The following is a 22,533-nucleotide window of genomic DNA, read 5'->3' as shown; positions in this document are numbered from 1 at the left end:
TGTAGTCCCAAACATCTGGAGGGTCGGAGTTTGCCTATGCCTGGATTAATGGATGTGACTCTTCTCTCCCTGGGAGACCAGGGTTCAAATCCCCTCCCAGCCATGAAGCTCATTGCGTGACTTTGGGCCAGTCACAGCCTCTCAGCCTATGTTCCAGTTTGCCCTCAAATTTGGGTCCCCAGCTGTTGTTGGACAGCTGTAGCTCCCATCGTCCCTGACCACAAATCTTGCCAGTTAGGGGTGATGGAGACCCAAGTTTGATAAACCCTGATATCTACCTCGCAGGATTTTTCACCTAGGGGTGAGTGATGGTGATGACGATAATTATTATACCTTTCCCATTTGGCTTGGTTTCCCCATCCTCTCTGGGCAGCTTCCAGTACATATGAAAATATAATAAAACACCAGACTTTGAAAACTTCCCAATGTAGGGCTGCCTTCAGATGTCTTCTAGAACTTGTATAGTTCTTTATCTCCTTGACATCTGATGGGAGGGCGTTCCACAGGGAGGGCTCCACCCTAGAGGGTTAGCTCACAAAACTCTTACCGAGGAGAATACAAACCTAAAGGGTTTTCCTTTATGGTACAGAATCTAAAATAAATTTTGGAAGGGGATTAAGACATCCCCACAGAGAAGGATGTTGTAAGAGTTCCATCTACTGGCTAACGTGAACAGAAAGCGTGTTTCCTATAAACTCACAGACTTCCTAGTACTGAGGCAATGGCAAGTTTAATTCCTTTCTAGGTTGCTGACTGACTGGATTAAACAGCTGGACGTTCTTGGTCATTAGCCAATTCATGTGCACAAATAGAAAAGCGAAGCTTTCATGGCACTGAGAGAAACATCTTTGGCTGCCAGCATCTGTTGGTTCTTAAAGGCACACAAAGGATGTTTTGCTGGATATTTAGCAACTCAGTTAGACAGGCTGTTATATATGTTGACATTTTCATTCCACCTCAAAGAACAGGCATGGGATTGTTACGTGTCACATGTCTGTTTACATTTCAGCACAGTATGCTGGGAACTTCCGTTGTGTGTATAGCTTTTGCTTTTAGCTGTTCTCTCTGAGACGACATGAGAGAGAGACAACATGTTTTTTGTCCTGATTTATGATTAATAAATCTGTAGTTGTAGTATGCTTCCACAAGCCTCACGCCTATCCTGTGTGTGCAGTTCAATCTGCTAATAGTGTGCCCTGGCTGAGTAAGCCCGGGTCGCTGATTTACACCGGAGCAGAGGTGATGGTCTTCGCAGCGGAACGGCTAGAAGGGAATGGCCCAGCTGGGACTAGCCAGCTGGCCTCCCAGCCCTCTGCATGCCAACAATATATTCAGTGGCCTGTGTTTGCCTGAGCTTGAGTTCAAGACTAAGGATTCTAAGCCCCTGTGTTCTGGTATCCAATCAGAGAATATTTCAGGATTTGGGCCTCTGCCAATGGCCCTTAAACTCTGAGTCATGATTCGCAGGCTTCATGACTTCCTGTGTTCCACTGGAAGGAGTCTACAATTGACAAGGGGAGTCTATCTCTAGGGTTAGCTAGTCAAGAGGCAGGCAGTGCAAGGTGAATCTCAACATGATAGGCAAACTTTGTGCACATGGGGAGAGGCAAACAAAGGAAGAAGGGCTGCTACTTGAGAGTAAGATTATCCTGAGAGCCTGGTTTTGGGGCTGTTCAGTCCAGGGATAGTGGATTGCATTTTGATCCTCTTTATTTTGTCATTTTGCTCCTGAAGAGTCTTCTGCAATTTATGCATTGCCTGTCTTTTAAAACTCCATATCCCCAGGGGTGGAGGAAGGGGGGTGCGGTCCACCCTGGGTGTCTGCACTGAGGGTTTGTGTGACAAAATTAGTTTTAAAAAAATTGGGCTCACTTAACTTTTTAGGAGTGACATGGTAGCTTAGGTGCCTGTGGGTTCTGCGCTGCCTGAAAGGGCAGCGTGGGACTTCTGTCTGCCTACTGCCTCTGCTCTGATCGCCGAAGAATTGATGCTTTTGAATTATGGTGTTGGAGGAGACTCTTGAGAGTCCCATGGACTGCAAGAAGATCAAACCTCTCCATTCTTAAGGAAATCAGCCCTGAGTGCTCACTGGAAGGACAGATCCTGAAGCTGAGGTTCCAATACTTTGGCCACCTCATGAGAAGAGAAGACTTCCTGGAAAAGACCCTGATGTTGGGAAAGATGGAGGGCACAAGGAGAAGGGGATGACAGAGGACAAGATGGTTGGACAGTGTTCTGGAAGCTACCAGCATGAGTTTGACCAAACTGCGGGAGGCAGTGGAAGACAGGAGTGCCTCTGGTCCATCGGGTCACGGAGAGTCGGAACACGACTAAACAACAACTGCCTCTGCCTCAGCCGCCCTACAGAGGCTCCAAGCCTCGAAGAGGCTCGCCCCGCCCCCATGGGCAGATTGCCCCGCCCCCAGCTGCAGGACACGCCCCTGCACAGGCACCTGAGAGGCTAGCTACACCGTTGCATATCCCCTCCCCCATCTTAGTGAATTCTTTAATTGTTGCCTAAACATGGTGGAGGGACGCGGGTGGCGCTGTGGGTTAAACCACAGAGCCTAGGGCTTGCCGATCAGAAGGTCGGCGGTTCAAATCCCCACGACGGGGTGAGCTCCCGTTGCTCAGTCCCTGCTCCTGCCAACCTAGCAGTTCAAAAGCACGTCAAAGTGCAAGTAGATAAATAAATACCGCTCCGGCGAGAAGGTAAACGGCATTTCCATGTGCTGCTCTGGTTCGCTAGAAGCGGCTTAGTCATGCTGGCCACATGACCCGGAAGCTGTACGCCGGCTCCCTTGGCCAATAAAGCGAGATGAGTGCCGCAACCCCAGAGTCGGCCACGACCGGACCTAATGGTCAGGGGTCCCTTTACCTTTACTTTTTAAACATGGTAGAATCACTTTCTATTTTAGCACCCTCATGCTTGGAGCTTTACCATCACAGTATCTAAGGAGGCTTCAGAGAGCACTTTGGGAAATTGTGGAGGCTGTTGGATAAGGGGTAGATGGTTAGTTATTTAATCTTATCACCAGAAAGTGTGGAATGATGCTTCCTTGATGCGATGGTCGTCTTAACTTCCTGCGAAGGAATCAAAGCGAATGCTCATTCGGGACTTCCCAGCATTTGATCTCTCTGCAAAGAAATCAGACTGAGTGCTCATTAAGTAGGTCTTCCAGAAGTGGCCTTGGATAAAAGAGTGCTAATGAGCTAGAATGATGAGTTAATGTTCTTTAATAGACAGCGGGTGCTGCCTAATGGGATCTATACAAAATGGATCATTGACATCTCTCTGGAATGTTCTGAATGGGGAAAGGCAAAGTGACAAACTCTCCAATGAAAGACAAGGGACAGCTTTCTCCCTGTGTGACCTTGCAGTTGTGAGAACAAGATCAGGTGAAGGCTGCTAGCATCTTGGGACCAGATATCTCTCGCTGATGATCTGATGCACAGTCGTGGGTTTTGTTTCTGCTAGGAGTGATTAGGCTGCTTGTTTCTATCTTATTTATTTATCAGTAACAGAATGAATGAATGAATATTTATTTGCATCAGTCATTGGCCATAGCAATAAAACAACAATACAATATACAAAGAATAGAAATAAAAAGTCAAATATAATAAAATACATCTTAGGGCATGGGTAGGCAAACTAAGGCCTGGGGGCCGGATCTGGCCCAATCACCTCCTAAATCCAGCCTGTGGACGGCCCGGGAATCAGCCTGTTTTTACATGAGTAGAATGTGTCCTTTTCTTTAAAACGCATCTCTGGGTTATTTGTGGGGCCTGCCTGGTGTTTTTACATGAGTAGAATGTGTGCTTTTATTTAGAATGCATCTCTGGGTTATTTGTGGGGCATAGGAATTCGTTCACCCCCCCCCCAATATATATAGTCTGGCCCACACATGGTCTGAGGGACAGTGGACCGGCCCCCTGCTGAAAAAGTTTGCTGACCTCTGTCTCAGGGTTTTGAATCAATAGTCAAATAATGGCTCTCATTCTAATTGCCCCAGCTAAAAACCTTGCAACCTTTGCTGTCGCCTGCTCATCTTGATCTGCCAAGAGAAAAGACACTGTGGCAGTGGTTGGGAGACCTGGAATGGACAATAAAAGAGGGCTGATAATCTCATTTATCCGTAACAGAACTATTACCAAATACTGTACCAAGAGTCTCCAGCTAAACCCAGGTACCGCTACCCCAGGAGCTTTTCTCTACCTGTGGAAGTAGGGAGAATGCAACAGGATTTTTCCTCTGGTCTACAGCCAAATAAATCAAAGCACACCAGCGTATGTTCCTGCAAAGTGCTCAGAAGCATGATAGTCCTGTTAGATTAGCATTTGCCAACCTTCACCACAGTTCCCATCAACTTCCAGCCAGAATGCCTGTTTAGGCTTCTGTCAAGAGTTATAGCCTGGAGGGCACCAGGTTGGTGGAAGCTGATATATATCAGAGAAACTTTATTTGTAGCACTAACACCCCATGAGCTGCTGTTTAGCTGCGACTCAGAATTGGTTTTTTTCTGTTGCCTTTTTGTTGCCACCCCTGAACTTTAGAATTGCCTTCCTTCTGCTGCATGGAATGCTTTTATTATGACATTATTATAATGATGGTTATTATGATGATGTTATTATAATGATTAATGGTTTAAAAATTGTCTTGTTTTATTTGGTTTTGTATATAAAAAAGTGCATTAATTCAGTTATAAATGTTCATTATCTATCATCTATCTATCTATCTATCTATCTATCTATCTATCTATCTATCTATCTTTCTATCTATCATCTATCTATCTATCTATCTATCTATCTATCATCTATCTATCTATCATCTATCTATATCTATCTATCTATCTATCTATCTACTATCTATCTATCATCTATCTATCTATCTATCTATCTATCTATCTATCTATCTATCTATCTATCATCTATCTATCTAATCTAGATTTTAATTCCAAGGATTGAATCTGACCCTGTGCAAATGGAGTTCCTCTTGCACAATGGGACTTTCAGTTTCCTCTCCTCCCCTGAATCCTGTTCCAGAGGCATCTGGGGTAGATTTTGAGGGTGCACAAAAGGGGAGTTGGTGTTGTACAAGCAGATGTCTGCTACATGAGAGGAATGGCAATGCTTCTGGAAGCAACCCCAAAGGGTTAAAAGGGCTGTGGGGCGTGCCTTAGTGATGCTGGCAATATATACATTTTAAATAAGAGCTGCATTTTGTCTTTCAGTTGCAAACGAGGCGGGGGACAAGAATGCTCGGCCGCTTTCAAGATTTGCCCGTAAGTAGCCGAGTTTTGTCAGTTTGCTTCCTGAAAGTTGCAGATCAGTGCACTAGAACTCTCTGCAAAGGAACAGGTCAGACAAATGAGCAGTTTCCACTCCCTTCTCCTTAACTGTACTCTTTCCTTCCTCCCATCTTTCTGCAGTCATGCCAGAAGGTCCATTTGTGAGCAAGATGCCTCCACTATTGGGAGAAATTCCAGTCTTTCCTGGATTCCACCTTCCCCTATTCCCGTACCTAGCCTCTATTTTTACCCTTGCTCATCATCATCATCATCATCATCATTGATTTATTAATTGCCTTCTAAATGATCATCTCAAGGCGATGTACACTAAATATATTTGCCACTCTCAGTTTGAGATTAGTGAAGAATTAATAAGTACAGTGGTACCTCTGGTTACATACGCTTCAGGTTATATACGCTTCAGGTTACAGACTCTGCTAACCCAGAAATATTACCTCAAGTTAAGAACTTTGCTTCAGGATGAGAACAGAAATCGCATGCCGGCAGCGCAGTGGCGGCGGGAGGCCCCATTAGCTAAAGTGGTGCTTCAGGTAAAGAACAGTTTCAGGTTAAGAACAGACCTCCAGAGCAAATTAAGTACTTAACCCAAGGTACCACTCTATGTGGATTTAAAGCACAAGGAAGGAATTTCAGAGCACTCAGAGCAGAGCATCCTTGGGCTTACGATCTTCAAAACACTTGCTGAAAGCCCATCCATTTCCTGAGAATTTGCTTTCTTCTAAACTTATTAGCCACTGACCTTGCAGATCCCTTAAAAAAAATTCTTAAATGTAATTCTTGTGTACTTCTGCCTTTTTGTACACTGCCTTGCTTTTGTGTATGAAAGGTGGTACAGAAACATTTTGACAATATTTTTTTTAAAAAAAGGAAAGTGTGATTTGAAATCACTGGATTGCAATACAGAAAGAGGTTCTGTGCTATCACTTGTGGTCCGAATTGGCACAATAGATTTTTTATATATAAATAAAAAACACACTATGTATGTTAATTCCCAGGGTGCCTTCATTAACAACTACTGTTTCGTATGACCATCTTCTGCAATCTTCTTCATTTCTTATTCTTCTGACCTTACTGTTTATAACCTCATACCCTCCAACATTTCCCTGAGAAAAGGGACATCCTCTTTCTTTTTTCCTTTCTCCCCCTGTGATGAGACTGCATTTTAATGTTTCAATGTTTTAATGTTGTATTTTAATCTTGTTTTTAAGTTGTATTCATTCAGCTTGTTTTTATTATTGCTTGTTAGCTGCCCTGAGCCTGGCCTTGGCTGGGGTGGGTGGGGTATAAATAAAATTTATTATTATTATTATTATTATTATTATTATTATTATTATTATTATTATTTAATACTAGTACTATAATGAATTTTAAATTTTTATACCCCACCCAGCTGATTGGTTTAGCACAGCCACTCTGGGCGACTTCCAGTACAGTGGTGCCCCGCAAGACGAATGCCTCGCAAGACGAAAAACCCGCTAGACGAAAGGGTTTTCCGTTTTTGGAGGCGCTTCGCTAAACGAATTTCTCTATGGGGTTGCTTCGCAAGACGAAAAAATCTTGCGAGTTCCCGCTCCCCCCCCGCTTTTTTCCGCCCTTTCCCTAAGTGCTAAGCCGCTTATCAGTTGTTCCGCTGATAAGCCGCTTCTCAGCTGATCACTAAAAGCCGCTAGACCGCTAATAGCGCTAATCCGCTAAGCTGTCAATGGGCTTGCTTCGCAAGACGAAAAAACCGCTAGACGAAGAGAATCGCGGAACGGATTAATTTCGTCTTGCGAGGCACCACTGTACATATAAAAACATATGAAAACATTAAACATTAAAAAACTTCCTACTACAGGGCTGCCATTAGATGTCTTCTAAAGGTTGTATAGTTACCGTGGTACCTCGGGTTAAGAACTTAATTCGTTCCGGAGGTCCGTTCTTAACCTGAAACTGTTCTTAACTTGAAGCACCACTTTAGCTAATGGGGCCTCCCGCTGCCACTGCAACACCGCTGCGCGATTTCTGTTCTCATCCTGAAGCAGAGTTCTGGTTTTGCCAGAAGCAGCTTAGTCATGCTGGCCACATGACCCAGAAAAACTGTCTGCGGACAAACACCGGCTCCCTCGGCCAGTAAAGCGAGATGAGTGCCGCAACCTGTCCATTAAACTTTGATTAGTTTAATGTTAAGTAAACGTCCAGTGCACTTCCAACGCCGTAAGTCTTATCTCAGCAGAGAATTTCGTGCAGCGGCTGAAGGAGGCAGGAGAGTCAGTACCTTTTATAAATGAAGAATCCTGGAGCAAGCACTTTGGAACTCAGGGAAAAACTTTATTCACAAAAGCAAAAAAAAAAAAAAACCCTGGCGATAAAGCACACATGCTTTTATCTCCGGCATAAAGAAAAACTTTACTCTAAACTTAACTCATATCAGCAAACACGCCCATGGCCACAAACTGAGTCTGCGAGTCAGGTCAAGGGGGGAAGAGAGAGAAACACGGGTGAACTGACTATTTATACAAACCAACTCACATTCCTGGATGCATAATGACTTCCAGCTGCTCAGTGATTAGAGCGACTTGTTACCTCTTAACCCTTTAGTACCAACACAACCCCAGAGTCATTCGTGACTGGACTTAACTGTCAGGGGTCCTTTACCTTTTAAGGAAAAGTGGGACATTCTGGGATCAAATCAGAACCAGGGATGATTCTGTAAGTCCAGGACTATCCCTGGAAAAGAGGGACACTTGGAGTGTCTGTAAACCTCGCCCCCCTCAACCATGAATATTATGTACCTGGTACTCAGGATGACACTTCATGCAAATGATGAAGTGGACTGCAGTCCACAAAAGCTTTTGCCGTAGTAAATTTGTTAGCCTTTAAGGAGCCACAAGACTCATCCCTATTTTTGCGCAAAGAAACTAGCAGGGCTCACTCTCTGCAAATTGTTCAGTTTAGGGTGCAGTATTCCCATATCGCCACATGGGGGCAGTAGAACCATATTTTGCACGCTGTGGCTTAGAAGGAAGGAAACGCAAATGCTGCCACAATGCAAATAATGTGAATTATTCATTTCACATGCACATTGAGGCTTTTCAAAAAATTTTAACAACAGCTGTTGAAGATCCAGTGAAAGTTACTTCCGAAATGGCATAAGATTGCAAGCGATGAAGCGCACCACTAATAGGTCTCTGGATTTTGCCCTGTTAAATTCTTTCAGCAGATAGAATGACTCACATAAGACTGAGCACAAAAAGTTGCCCCCCAAAAGTGATCTTTTAAGTTTGGCGGGCAGTTGAATGCTGAATGATTTTATTTTACGTATTATTTATTAATTTCATTACAAAACTATACACCTGTGTGGTTGTAAAAAAATCTCAAAGAGGTTTTCAAAAAGGATATATCAACAGAATTCAAATAAACAGATGGCGAAAAAGCCTGCCATTCCCCAGCTGCTGGCCTATTAGTTCCCCAAAGACCAACCTCCTAGCCAGTGTTGCTCTCAGAGGATAGACAGCCATTTTGCACAAGACTTTATGTTCATTAAATTAGCCATCCTGAGTCCGGTCTTGGCTGGGGAGGGCGGGGTATAAATAAAATTTATTATTATTATTATTACTTCACCTTGCTTATCTGCATAAATAGGGCTCATGCCTCAAATTCTGAAATTGGAAAGCTGGGAATAGCCTGGATGTACAGCTGCCATTTCTATTTAACTGTTTCATCCGTCATCCCCTCTCCCGCCGCCCGATGAAATCTTTCTCTCTCCTAGAGCATACCGACAAAAATGGAATGGCAGACGAAATTATTTGAGTCCGCTGAGATGGCAAGATTGACAGGGAAAGTTAGGAATCGAGAAGATCCAAAATTTAACAGAGGATGGGATAAATACATGCAATATTTAAAAGATCACTGTACAAATGTAAAATTTTTGGCTGGCTTTGAATGACTCCTGTAATGTGATATAATTCTTGGAAGTACTGGATAATCTCAAAATAGATGCTGTCTAATATGCAGTTGAGGGACGTGGGTGGCGCTGTGGGTAAAACCTCAGCGCCTAGGACTTGCCGATCGTATGGTCGGCGGTTCAAATCCCCGCGGTGGGGTGAGCTCCCGTCGTTCGGTCCCAGCTCCTGCCCACCTAGCAGTTCGAAAGCACCCCTAAGTGCAAGTAGATAAATAGGTACCGTTTTATAGCGGGAAGGTAACGGTGTTTCCATGCGCTGCGCTGGTGCTGGCTCGCCAGAGCAGCTTCGTCACGCTGGCCACGTGACCCAGAAGTGTCTCCGGACAGCGCTGGCCCCCGGCCTCTTAAGTGAGATGGGCGCACAACCCTAGAGTCGGACACGACTGGCCCGTACGGGCAGCGGTACCTTTACCTTTACCTTTAATACGCAGTTGATATAGAAATGTACAGAAGCCAGGTTGGGGAGGAAGGAAGTCTTAATATGGAAATAACTTTGCCTTCTTCCCAACTTTTTAATTATTTTTTACTTCTTTTATTTACCCTACCGTTGGAGAGTTACAGCTGTGATTCGTTGTATAAAATCAATAAAGATTAAAAAGAAAGACAAAGAAATCTTTCTCTCGCCTGACCCTGCTTCCCCTCCGAATTCTTCCACGTAGGATCGAAGTGGAAGAGCGAATGTCACATCCAAGTCGAGCTTTTTCGTAATAAGAGGATGGCAGTGACAAATTTCGGCTTCCAGGGATGTATTTCCCATTTGCTCCCATTATGAGAGGAGCTTTGAGTGAGAGACGCTGAACGTTAACTGAAGCAAAAAGCACGAACAGTAATTGCAGCAGGAGAAGGCAGCCCCCCCCCCCGGGACAGCAAAGTGGAATGATCTCAGACAACTGAACGTGTTTTTCTTGAAAGAAGAATAAGCTAGAATTCCACATTTCAAAAACCTTGTGGGATTTATAATCTGCAATTTCCATGCATTTCATTTCATTTTCATTTCATTTTTATTAAAGGTATATACGGCCCTTTGCCCAAAGACCACAGGGCGGTTTACAACATGGAACACAAATATGAATAGAATACATGATATCAATTCGCAAATATCTAGATAGAAAGCAAAACAGTTATTTGACTACAATTATAACAAGCATTTTGATTACATGCAGCAAGTGATTTCTGGCTGTCTTTGCAGAAGAAAAGGGTCACAAGCTGCTTTTTTCCTTTTTCCTTTTTCAAAAAAGTGTTCTTCATGAGCTGTTTAATAATAATAATAATAATAATAATAATAATAATAATAATAATAATAATAAATTATTTATACCCCACCCATCTGGCTGGGTTTCCCCAGCCACTCTGGACGGCTTCCAACAAAAGATTAAAAATACATGAAAACATTAGGCATCAAAAACTTCCTTAAACAGGGCTGCCTTCAGATGTCTTCTAAATGTCAGATAGTTGTTTATTTCTTTAATATCTGATGGGAGGATGTTCCACAGGGCGGGCGCCACTACCGAGAAGGCCCTCTGCCTGGTTCCCTGTAACTTCACTTCTTGTAGCAAGGGAATTGTCAGAAGGCCCTCGGCACTGGACCTCAGTGTCCGGGTGGAGACGCTCCTTTAGGTATACTGGACTGAGGCCGTTTAGGGCTTTAAAGGTCAGCACCAACACTTTGAATTGTGCTCGGAAACGTACTGGGAGTTTTAGGACCGGTGTTATATGGTTATATGGTCTCAGCTGCCGCTCCCAGTCACCAGTCTGGCTGCTGCATTCTGGATTAATTGCAGTTTCCAAGTCACCTTCAAAGGTAGCCCTACATAGAGCGCATTGCAATAGTTCAAGCGGGAGATAACTAGAGCATGCACCACTCTGGCGAGACTGTCCGCGGCCAGGGACGGTCTAAGCCTGCGTACCAGATGGAGCTGGTAGACACCTGCCCTGGACACAGAATTGACCTGCGCCTCCATGAACAGCTGTGAGTCCAAAATGACTCCCAGGCTGCACACCTGGTCCTTCAGAGGCACAGTTACCCCATTCAGGACCAGGGAGTCCTCCACACCCGCCCGTCCCCTATCCCCCCAAAACAGTACTTCTGTCTTGTCAGGATTCAGCCTCAATATATGATACTCTTCCAAGCCACTGTTTTATTTATTCAAGTGCAGTGGTCGTTTGTGCCCACTGAGATTGGTAGGGCCGGGAGACCAACTGGTGCCAGAACCAGTGACAGGAAGGGCCAATTCATTTTCCTCCTTGCTGAGCTTTACAACTGGCAACACTAAGGACGAGGGCTCTCCTGGCTGTGTGTCCTGCAAGACCTGCTCCTTGCCTTGCAGTCCTTTTTCTACCTGGCTTGGCAGAGTGGGGCCCGGACTGACTCCAGCTACAAAAATGAAGACTGCAGAAGAGGTCAGAAACCATCTTGTCTGCCTCTTAGTGCAGACCCAGGTCATCAAGCCTGAGCTCCCACAGCTGCAGGATTGGGAGCAACAGCAGTAGACACATTATATTCTTACAATAATATTTTATTCCATTGGCAATTAGGCTTTTTAAAACGTGCACTTTCTATTTGACCTTTTTTGGTAATGTTTTCTTTTGAAATCTTTAAGATTGTTGTGATTTGGTTCATTTTCCTGCGTTACATGTGCATTCTGCAGCTGCCCTCCTTTGTAGTGCTTCATTTTGGAATCTTTAAGATAATATTTTAGTTGCCTGTTAATTACGTTGCATTGAATGTATAATTTATATTGGACTTCCTTCAGGAATGTTTTAGTTTGGATGGTTTTATTTGCTATTTTAACGTGTTGTAGGATGCTTTGAGATTTGTTCTTTAAAATATAAAGTGGTGTCTTAATTACACCCTTTTAGGTGCCAGGCGAAAACATTCCTCTTTGACCAGGCCTTGGGCTGATTAATATTCTACAGCCTTTTAAATGTGTTTGTGGGAAGGGGGGGGTATTGTTTTGTTGTTTCTGTTTTAACTATTTACTTGTGTTTTTACCTTGTTTTTATTCTGTGAACTGCCCTGAGACCTTGTGGTGAAGGTTGGCTTATGAATTTAATAAATAAGTAAAATGAACAAAACAACAACTTGAATATTAGATCTCATTCCCTCTCCAGAGTTAATAATGAGACTAACCCTTGGCACAGTGTGAGATTTTGCATGGTCAAAAGCCGAAGGACTATTTACAGTGGTACCTCAGGTTACATACACTTCAGGTTACATACAGTTCAGGTTACAGACTCCGCTAACCCAGAAATAGTGCTTCAGGTTAAGAACTTTGCTTCAGGGTTAGAACAGAAATTGTGCTCCGGCAGCGCGGCGGCAGCAGGAGGCCCCATTAGCTAAAGTGGTGCTTCAAGTTAAGAACAGTTTCAGGTTAAGTACAGACCTCCGGAACGAATTAAGTACTTAACCTGAGGTACCACTGTACTCCTTGTCTTCAGTTCTCTGAAGGGCGAGTTTTCATATCGGTTTGTCTTCTTTTCCACCCAGGGTCGAAATCTCAGAACTGTCTTTGGAATACCATTATTGGTGGGCTTACAGGGAATCTTAAGGAAAAACAGAAGCCAACCATCGTCTTTGACCCAAGACCTCCTGAAGAAATCTTAGCAGAGGAGCTGCCGGCAGTGGAGAGTCCCGAAGCGCTTGTGAAAACCTCGTTCAGGTTTGGCCGATATAGATGTGCCTTGCTTAAGCTTGATCTTTCTTAATCATCAGCACATCAAAGTCTTAGGGTTGAATGGGATAACTCTTACAAGAGATGACTCTCCAGTGCCCTTGCGAAAAACAAAAAAATTAGTGCACTAAAATTATGGCTGCCAACCTGTGTTTTTCTTACATTGCAATCTAGAAAGACACAAATGCTGCACGACTAGCAGATCTATCAGATTGTTTGTGAAATTTGCCATCTGAAGGATTGTAGTAAATCCTGTTATTTTATAAGAATGTGATGGCAGGCCCGAAAAGTTAATTAATACTCTCACTGGGTGATATACGTTGGGAGATCTGGACTGTGATGTTGAAATAGCATTCTTGAAGGCACAAGAAGGGACAATGCAAAAACACAATTTAGAAAGCAACTTGAACTTACTGGAACAATAGAAAATGGAAGATTAGAAACACTTTCAATATTGTAAAGATTGGTACTGTATAACACTGTTCTTTAATAGGTTTCCCCTTCTCCACCACTAACACTTTTTTTCTGACTCATAAGCATATTATCTTTGATGAGTTTTTAATGCATGGATTTTACTTCAGTATATGTGTTTTTAAATTTTTCAAGGAAAGCACTATGCTACTGTACCAAGGTTGTTTTTTGTGTGATTTGACAGTACTGAGAGTTTGGCTATCAGCAAAATTTTGAAAACAACAACATTATTGCTTAGTGCATTGAGTGGCACTCTGTTGAGCATGTGTGTTGGTTGATGAGAGGTTTGGTGGGATAAGCAATGGCATAATATTAACCAGGATGCTATCCCATTGCCAGTGTTGAAGTAACAACCAGTGTAGTGAGTTTCTGTATATGGAGTTGGTGAGAGGCACCATCTTGTTTTCTGCCTCAGGCAGCAAAATGTCTTGGGGTGGTCCTGGAGCACCCAGCTGCCTGGGCCCCTTGGCTAACTTAGGAGTCCACTGACCCCTAACTAGTGTTGAAAGTTGGTTCAGCTGGAGAATATTTACAGTCCAGTGCAGCTAGGCTCTGCCGAACGATACTTTATTCAACCTGCATCAGTTTGTAGAAGACTATAGCCACAATTGAAGTTTGATTTGGTTGCCAGTCCTGTCAACTTTCAGACATGGAAGGGCGCAATATTGTCTTCTGCTTCAGGCAGCAAAATGTCTTGGGCCAGCTCGGTCTGCTGTTGTTTTGCAGTAAGAGAAGCAGTGGCCAGGGGTTTGGAAGTGCTCTTTGGCCAGCAACATATTATTCTGGCCTGTGGATAGCAGTAGGTTCTGACTGTTTCAGATTTGCATTTACACCCAGTGAAATGCCAGAACATTCATGTTAAGAACGAAGCATTGAAACGCCACTAGAGGGCACAAAGTAATAATGGATAATACATCCAAATACATATATTCATCTCCTGGCACAGCATTATAGATGTAAGAACATGTCTGTGTTGTTTCTGAAGTATTTCCTGCACTGGACTAAGAAAGCACTGCTGGGGGGGTTGTGAAATTTAAGGTCAAAAGGTTAAGAGTTTCACCAATGCCATTTTTTTTTCATTTAAATTTCACTTTTGAACTTCAGCTCAAGAGCTTGAAAGTTCCATGGATGTACCTACTTATTTTTTTAAATATATTTATATTTATGTATATTTATTATATTTTGATCCTGACCTTGCTCTAATGAGGCCAGCATATGTCACATCATTGCTTTTATCCTGGAAACATATCTGTGATGGTAGTTACTAGTGCACCTTTATTCAGTAATTGAGTAGGGATCTGTATATAGGTTTCCCTGGTCTAAGACCAGCCCTCAAATCACTTCACCCCCACTGTTTCTAAATGGGAACGTGTGTGTGTGTGTGTGTGTGTGTGTGTGTGTGTAATCAAAGCACCTTGTTAAACAGTCATTTGTGAAAGGCAACTCAAATTCTTCTTCTGTTATCACCTGAAATCTCACCTTTGTAGCTACATACTTGCTTGTACTGTCCTAATATATCTATAAAAATTGCAGACACTAGCCAAATTATTGGCTATGACTGGCTATTTCATGGGAAGGCAAACTAAGGCCCGGGGGCTGGATCCAGCCAAACCACCTTCTAAATCCGGCCCGCAGACGGTCCGGGAATCAGCGTGTTTTTACATGAGTAGAATGTGTCCTTTTATTTAAAATGCACCTCTGGGTTGTTTGTGGGGCATAGGAATTCGTTCATTCCCCCCCAAATATAGTCCAGACCCCCACAAAGTCTGAGGGACCACCCCCCTGCTGAAAAACGTTTGCTGACCCCTGGGCCATTTGATGGTTTTTGTTGTTGTTGTTTAGTCATTTAGTCGTGTCCAACTCTTCATGACCCCATGGACCAGAGCACGCCAGGCACTCCTGTCTTCCATTGCCTCCTGCAGTTTGGTCAAACTCATGTTGGTAGCTTCGAGAACACTGTCCAACCATCTCGTCCTCTGTCGTCCCCTTCTCCTTGTGCCCTCCATCTTTCCCAACATCAGGGTCTTTTCCAGGGAGTCTTCTCTTCTCATGAGGTGGCCAAAGTATTGGAGCCTCAGCTTCAGGATCTGTCCTTCCAGTGAGCACTCGGGGCTGATTTCCTTCAGAATGGATGCGTTTGATCTTCTTGCAGTCCATGGGACTCTCAAGAGTCTCCTCCAGCACCATAATTCAAAACCATCAATTCTTCGGCAATCAGTCTTCTTTATGGTGCAGCTCTCACTTCCATACATCACTACTGGGAAAACCATAGCTTTAACTATACGGACCTTTGTTGGCAAGGTGATGTCTCTGCTTTCTGCTTTTCCATGGACAAAGACAACAGGCATTTGATGGTTAACGTTTGTATTTTAGCATTTTATTGATACTGTAAGCTGCCCGGAAATAAATGTGACAGATAAAAGTTCCTGTTGATCCTAAAGTACAAGAGCTCCATCAGAATTTCCTTTTTCTCCTTGCGGAGTCGTGGCTACTGCTGATCTTTCAAACCTGAGTCCTCACCCTGATTGTGGTAGCCTTGTGTGGAAGATGAGCCTCAAGAAAGAGATTTGAAGCTAGGTGTGGTGCGCTGAACCCTCTCTGCTTTCTGCTGGTGGCCGAAAGGAGGACCCCTGGCTGGGAGCTGCCTCCACACACCTGACTTTCGGTGCTACATGCAGCTTGTTGCAATGTGTGGTGTTGTGTTGGATCCATGCTAAATGAGACAAATTGAGCATCAGTTAGAGGGGTAGTTAAGGAAGGATGGCAGTGCCCACCTGGTTTCCCAATGGCAAGTGTTGCTGCTGGTTACCACGAAGAGCTGTGGGGACCTCAGCATGGTGTGGGTACAGAAGCAGGGTTATTGGGTTGGCTCTGCCCTCAGTGTCAGGAAGCCAGATGAGCAATGCTCCATTAAAACCACTGGGACAAATTAATTGTAGGAACAGAGGAAATGGCCTTATAGCAAGTCAGACTGTTAGTCTGTCGAGCTCAGCACAGTCGTACCTTGGAAGCCGAATGGAACCCGTTCCAGAAGTCCGTTCGACTTCCAAAACATTCGGAAACCAAAGTGTGGCTTCTGATTGGCTGCAGGAAGCTCCTGCAGCCAATCGGAAGCCACGGAAGCCCCGTCAGACGTTTGGCTTCTGAAAGAACGTTTGAAAGCAAGAACTATGGGACCCTGTAAATTACCTTGAAAGCAAGGCGTTTGAGATCCAAGGTAAGACTGTATTGTCAACACTGCCGGCCGGGCAGCAGCTCCTCACCGTTTCAGGCAGAATTATTTCCCACATCCCCTTGGAGGTACCAACGTCTGAAGCGAAACTTGTGCACATGTTTTTTACTGCTGGTGTTTTTATCATTAAATTGCTTTGGGATGTTTCATGGAAAGTGATTCATAAATAAATTGAAGAAATAAATGGTGCTATTTAAATATGATGGAACATCATCATCAGGCATGCAGAAATCAATATGCTCAGTTGCTTCTTCTGGTGCCTCAAAAGCCACACTGAGGACCAGGCTTACTTCTTCCATGTGTGGTGCTGAATGTAAGTAAATTAGTAGTAAGTAAATTTTTATTTATACCCTGCCCTCCGTGGCCAAGACCAGGCTCAGGGCGGCTAACATCAAATATCTAATACATCAAAACACAATCAAACAATTGATTAAAATGCAGCTTAAAAATTAGAATCAGGATAAAATTAAATGACTGCCCACGAGTTACAACCATAGGGGTCAAGAACCTCAAGTATTCATCAGGGCCAGCTATCCATGTTGGTCCCACATCAGCTGATTACAGGTCCAAAGAGGTAATTTACAGGGTCCCATAGAGGGGTATCAAACTGGGCCTGGACCGAAAGCCAGGTGGAACATCTCTGTCTTATAGGCCCTGCAGAAAGATGTCAAGTCCCGCAGGGCCCTGGTCTCCTGTGACAGAGCGTTCCACCAGGCTGGTAAGACGCTGAGCGCTTCTTCTTCTTTGCTTAGGATCTGTTTCCTTAATTTAAAGAGGAGACCAAGTGAGACAGGATCACTGCTCTCCCGGTTGCATGCAGATGACCATCTTCCGCTGTCTCCAACCTGCTTCCTAGGAAAACTGTCTGGCATAAAAACGTTTGGCATGAAAATGTGTGGAAATGACGTATAATAGTGACACATGCTTGCTTTACTGCTCTCAGCCTTGTGCAAACTCTCGACTCTCCTCTGGCCTCAGACTTGTCACTCTTGCCTCCGTTCCCAGTTGCAGGGAGAAAACCAGTGGTGGCCCAAAGCTTAGGAGAGACATTGGGGAGCCCATCGAAAGGGTGTTGATACTTTGGATTCTTGGCAGTTTTATTCCTCCAGGCTGCTGGAAGCTTAGTCCATTAACTTGCACTTCTGCTGCAAAAGAGGAGGGTTATGCGTGGGCTGGTAATGGTGTGGTTTTATCCTGCTAATGAAGCATTTAGCTGCACATTTTTGTATTAGTCATCATCCCCGCTATTAAGGCAGAAAGAGTTCGACACATTTGTCGGAGTGCGCACTCCCTTTCCAATGCAGGACTAGTTTGCCTTCTATCCCTGAAAGACATGCTGCTTCTCAAATTTCCATTTGCACATATGAGCTGCTGAAAATGTGATAGGAAATGAAATGGAGCAGGAGATCATTAGCATTATTAGTATTGCCTGAGCCACGGAGCTCACCGCTATAGTGCTCGTCACTCCATAAAGATTTGTATTCGGGTATCTCTAGTGACCACTGCTTTTAATTTGTAGTTTATACATTTTTAATTTTCCAAAAGCCTTGGCAGTCTCTGGACTGAAGAACAGAATAAAAAGCTTCTAATAAATAAAAATAATTTGAGTAGACTAACGTTTGGTTTGTAATGTACCCTGAGCCAATTTTAAATAAAACATTGGGCATGTTAAAGGCACTTAGATGTGTATTGCTCCATGTGGCCCAGTGTCATGTTTCAAAGACTCTTAAACCATGCACTTGGGCCATAAAGTGTCCTGTTTATGTTTCTCGGGGGAATCCACAGTTGGGAGGGAGGGAGGAAGCAAGCAAGGCAGATTGGTTCTCACAGCACCACGGAGAGCTCCGAGTGAGCCTCTTGCTTTGACTAGCACAAGAGGTGAGCTGAGGCTTTTGAGCCTCTGCCCATAGTCAACCTCTCAAATCCTCCTCTTCTTCTCTTGGAGAACTGTAGACCCATAAAGAGCCAACACTGTGGCTTGGAAATGGGTGTGTCTCCTCCCCTCTATGGTCTCCTGCCTGGTATGTTCCTGGTGGCGCTGGACTAGCAAGTTGTGTCAAAGACACTTGGTTCCTAAGGGGAAATACTTGTGAAGGGTTCTTCCTCTGGTTCTATGAACCTTGGTGCTGTGGGATCCAGTTTGGTGGCCTGTTGGTGCCAGTCTCAGTTTTAGTGGGTCTCTAATCACCAGTACAGTGGTGCCTCGCAAGACGAAATTAATCCATTCCGTGAGGCTCTTCGTATAGCGGTTTTTTCATCTTCCGAAGTGAGCCCATTGACAGCTTAGCGGATTAGCGCTATTAGCGGTTTAGCAGCTTTTAGCGGATCAGCTGATAAGCGGCTTATCAGCGGATCAGCTGATAAGCGGCTTAGCAGCTTAGGAAAAGGGGGGGGAAGGGGGGAAAACCCGCAGGAACTCGCAAGACATTTTCGTCTTGCGAAGCAAGCCCATTGGGAAATTCGTTTTGCGAAGTGCCTCCAAAACGGAAAACCCTTTCATCTAGCGGGTTTTCTGTCTTGCGAGGCGTTCGTCTTGCAGGGCACCACTGTATTTGGGCTCAGAGCAGGAACCTGGTTGCTTCCCTCAGCCAATGGCAATGTAGCTTCTGAACCTGGGGCCTGGTCACTAGTGGACTTTGGGGTAATGACAATAAGTAGTCAGAAATTACATGCCAGTGTGACTTCCCTTTGATTTCTGACCATAGATCACAGAAGTGTATCATTGCACCCACTGGGACTGTGGGAACCTGCACAGATAAAAGCCATATGCATGCATGTAGACTTAAATCACTCATTAACTTGGTGGTCCCTTTGGGCTTCTTTTGTTACATTTAGACAAAGGGAAAGACATTTTGGCTCTTCAGAATGTAGCTCCAGAAAATAATTTCGTAAAAAGAACCTGCTCAATTTAATACCTTTGTGACTTTGTTTTCTGGAGTAAGAACAAAAGAGTTTTCTCTCTCTGACAGCAACTTAGAGTGATGGGAGGGGGGTGGGAATGACAGATTAAGTTCAGATAAATTCCTTATTGTGTCTTTCCTAAACTGAGAGAAACTGATAAGGCAACAGGCAGAAAATGAATTTCTAAATATTCCTGCCTCATATGCTACACAGCAGGTTTGGTGCAAAATGTTTGGAATGGAGAGTCTGCCTGTTATATTTTTATACTTACAGCCACTACAGACAAGCTACAATATTTTCATTACCAAACTATCTGCCCACCCTCCAACTCTTAACTTTCAACCCTGGCAGCCATAGCTATGTAAAGGGCAATGGCAGGTCCAAAAATTGAACATGAAGCAGCTCTTTCACATGTTTGAGGTGGTGCTTTAAAAAGTTGAGTCACAGAAGCGGAGAGCATTCAGATGGACCCCCTCATATTTGAAAATAATGTACCAGGAAGTCACAAGGCCACCTCAGCTGGCAGTGCGCTTGGAAGATGTGAAAAGTTGTCTTCTTCTTTGGCGATCACTCGTAGCCAAGTAAGATTGTCTTCCATACACACGGTTTTAACAGTGAGTCCGTAAGTGACTGTGGAGGCCAATTCTGGATCCACACGTCCTTCCACAGTGGGGACATTGGTTTCCGGGCAGGAGTTGATCACGGTGTGGATTTGCCAAGTGTGCCTTCCTCTTAGCACGTTTCTCCCTTTCATCCTGAGTTCAAGTGTCTTCAAAGCCCACGACACCTTTGGTAAAGGCTGTTCTCCAATTGGAGCACTCACAGGCAAGTGTTTCCCAATTGTTGGTGATTATACTACATTTTTAAATATTTGCCTTGAGACAGTCTTTAAACCTCTTTTGTTGACCACCAGCATGACGCTTTCCATTTTCAAAACAAAACAAATTCCTTCCAGTAGCACCTTAAAGACCAACTAAGTCAGTTCTTGGTATGAGCTTTCGTGTGCATGCACACTTCTTCAGATACACTGAAACCAGGTTTCTCCATGGTTTTAAGTTTGGTGATAAGTTGTAATTCAGCAGCTTCTCTTTCCAGTCTATTTCTGAAATTCCTTTGTAGTAAAACAGCTACTTTGAGATCTTGTATAGAATGTCCTGGGAGATTGAAGTGTTCTCCTACTGGTTTCTCTGTCTTGTGATTCCTGATGTCCGATTTATGTCCGTTTATTCTTTGGCGTAAGGTCTGGCCTGTTTGTCCATTTTTAAGTTTGGAAGTTCCATTTTTAAGTTTGGAATAGACTGGTTCTTTGGCTTTGTGGTTTTATCTCGGTGGGTGTGTGGCAGTAGATTGAACTGGTGAAACTTTATAGTGGGAATTGCTGAGGCAGATATAGCCAGCAAGCTTGGAACCAGGATGTGGTTTGGAATATGTCTGGGACAATTTATGAATTCAGTTCAAATGTTTATACCGGTATATATAGCTTTTCTGGAGCTGTCGTGCCCAATTCTCAAAGCTTTCTGGGGCGTGAGAACATCAAATAAGAGGTAACAAGGTCATGCCTCTACTAATGGGGTCGGCTCCCACTGGGAGGAAGAAGGGTGGATTGTGAGTCCAAGGACATAAATAAGTAAGTAATATCTGCAACGTGAATTAAAATAACACACCCACTATTTTATTTCATTGTAACCAAATCAAAATAATAATTAACTCAGCTCCATTTTCAAATAATGCATTTCTTGGGCACTATTTTAAACTCATTCTGAAGATGAAAGCTTAAGAATATTGGGGTTTTATTAAAGAACATCCTTTGGAGAGCTTCTCCATTTCCTTAATTACTCTAACAATGCTGTTAATATTATTATTCCAAATGACAGCAATACTTAACCAATTAGAAAGATTATAGAAAATATCAATGAATGTTCAGTGAGCCAACTATACATTTGTATAAGACAGGGTAAACTGTGTGGACTCTGTTGGAAAATTGGAATGAGACTGGAATCTGGCACGATATTTAATAAAAGATTGCCTAAATCTAAATTAATGCATCATTTGGCAGATACCTGCAACTTTAAATCTTTGATGGGTAAAATGGATAACAAAAAAGAATCAGCATAATGTTCGTGCTATTAATTTATCTTAAACATTTCAGATAATATACTTTGGCCTTCCCCAACCTATTCCCCTCCCCCTGATGCTTTGGACTCCAACTCTCATCAGCCCCAGCCAGGTTGATGGGAGTTGGTCCAAAGTTTTTGCAGGGCCCCAGGTTAGAGACAATTGATATAGTTCACAGCAGGGATGCCTGCAGTATGTGTGGTCCAAAGTAGGAATGTCTCTCTTGAAGTCCTCTGATCATAGGTCATGCTGGCTTGGGCTGTGCTAATACTTGCACACTTTCCGCTTACTGGACAGCAAAATTAGAGCCTGACCCATGCAACTGCAATGGGCTCTACTTGGGGCTACCTTTGAAGCTGACTCGGAAACTACAACTAATCCAGAATGCAGCAGCTCGACTGGTGAGTGGGAGTGACCACCGAGACCATATAACACCAGCCCTGAAAAACCTACATTTGCTCTCAGTATGTTTCCGAACACAATTCAAAGGTCCAGTTATAGATAGGTAGCCGTGTTGGTCTGCCATAGTCAAAACAAAATAAAAAAATTCCTTCCAGTAGCACCTTATAGACCAACTAAGTTAATTCTTGGTATGAGCTTTCGTGTGCATGCACACTTCTTCAGATACACTGAAACAGAAGTCACCAGACCCTTCTATATAGTGAGAAGGTGGGGAGGGGTATTACTCAGAAGGGTGGTGGGATTGGGTGATTGGCAGATAGCTGTGATGAGCCTGTTGACGACTCTTAACGACTGCAATAGGTCTTACAGGAAAAAGCAATGGGTGAGAAGGTGAAAAATGGCTTTGTCATGTATAATGAGATAAGAATCCAATGTCTTTGTTCAGACCAGGTCTCTCCATGGTTTTAAGTTTGGTAATAAGTTGCA

General features: G+C 43.7%; 1 protein-coding gene across 2 annotated transcripts in view; it reads left to right on the top strand.

Annotated features, from left to right (window-relative positions):
- The window catches only part of PDE1C (phosphodiesterase 1C), a 278,643-nt gene that overhangs the window by 43,058 nt on the left and 213,052 nt on the right, over window positions 1-22,533 (top strand). For both annotated transcript variants that reach the window (XM_081834768.1, XM_081834771.1), the window contains exons 2-3: window positions 5,232-5,282; window positions 12,743-12,914. In XM_081834768.1, coding sequence (XP_081690894.1) covers window positions 5,232-5,282; window positions 12,743-12,914 — 223 coding nt within the window. The remainder of the gene's footprint in view (window positions 1-5,231; window positions 5,283-12,742; window positions 12,915-22,533) is intronic.

This window comes from Podarcis erhardii, assembly GCF_964252035.2.
Source record: "Podarcis erhardii genome assembly, chromosome: 12".
Classification (NCBI taxonomy): Eukaryota; Metazoa; Chordata; class Lepidosauria; order Squamata; family Lacertidae; genus Podarcis; species Podarcis erhardii.
Note: the sequence above shows the minus strand (reverse complement) of the source record. Positions and strands in the feature narration are given on the sequence as shown.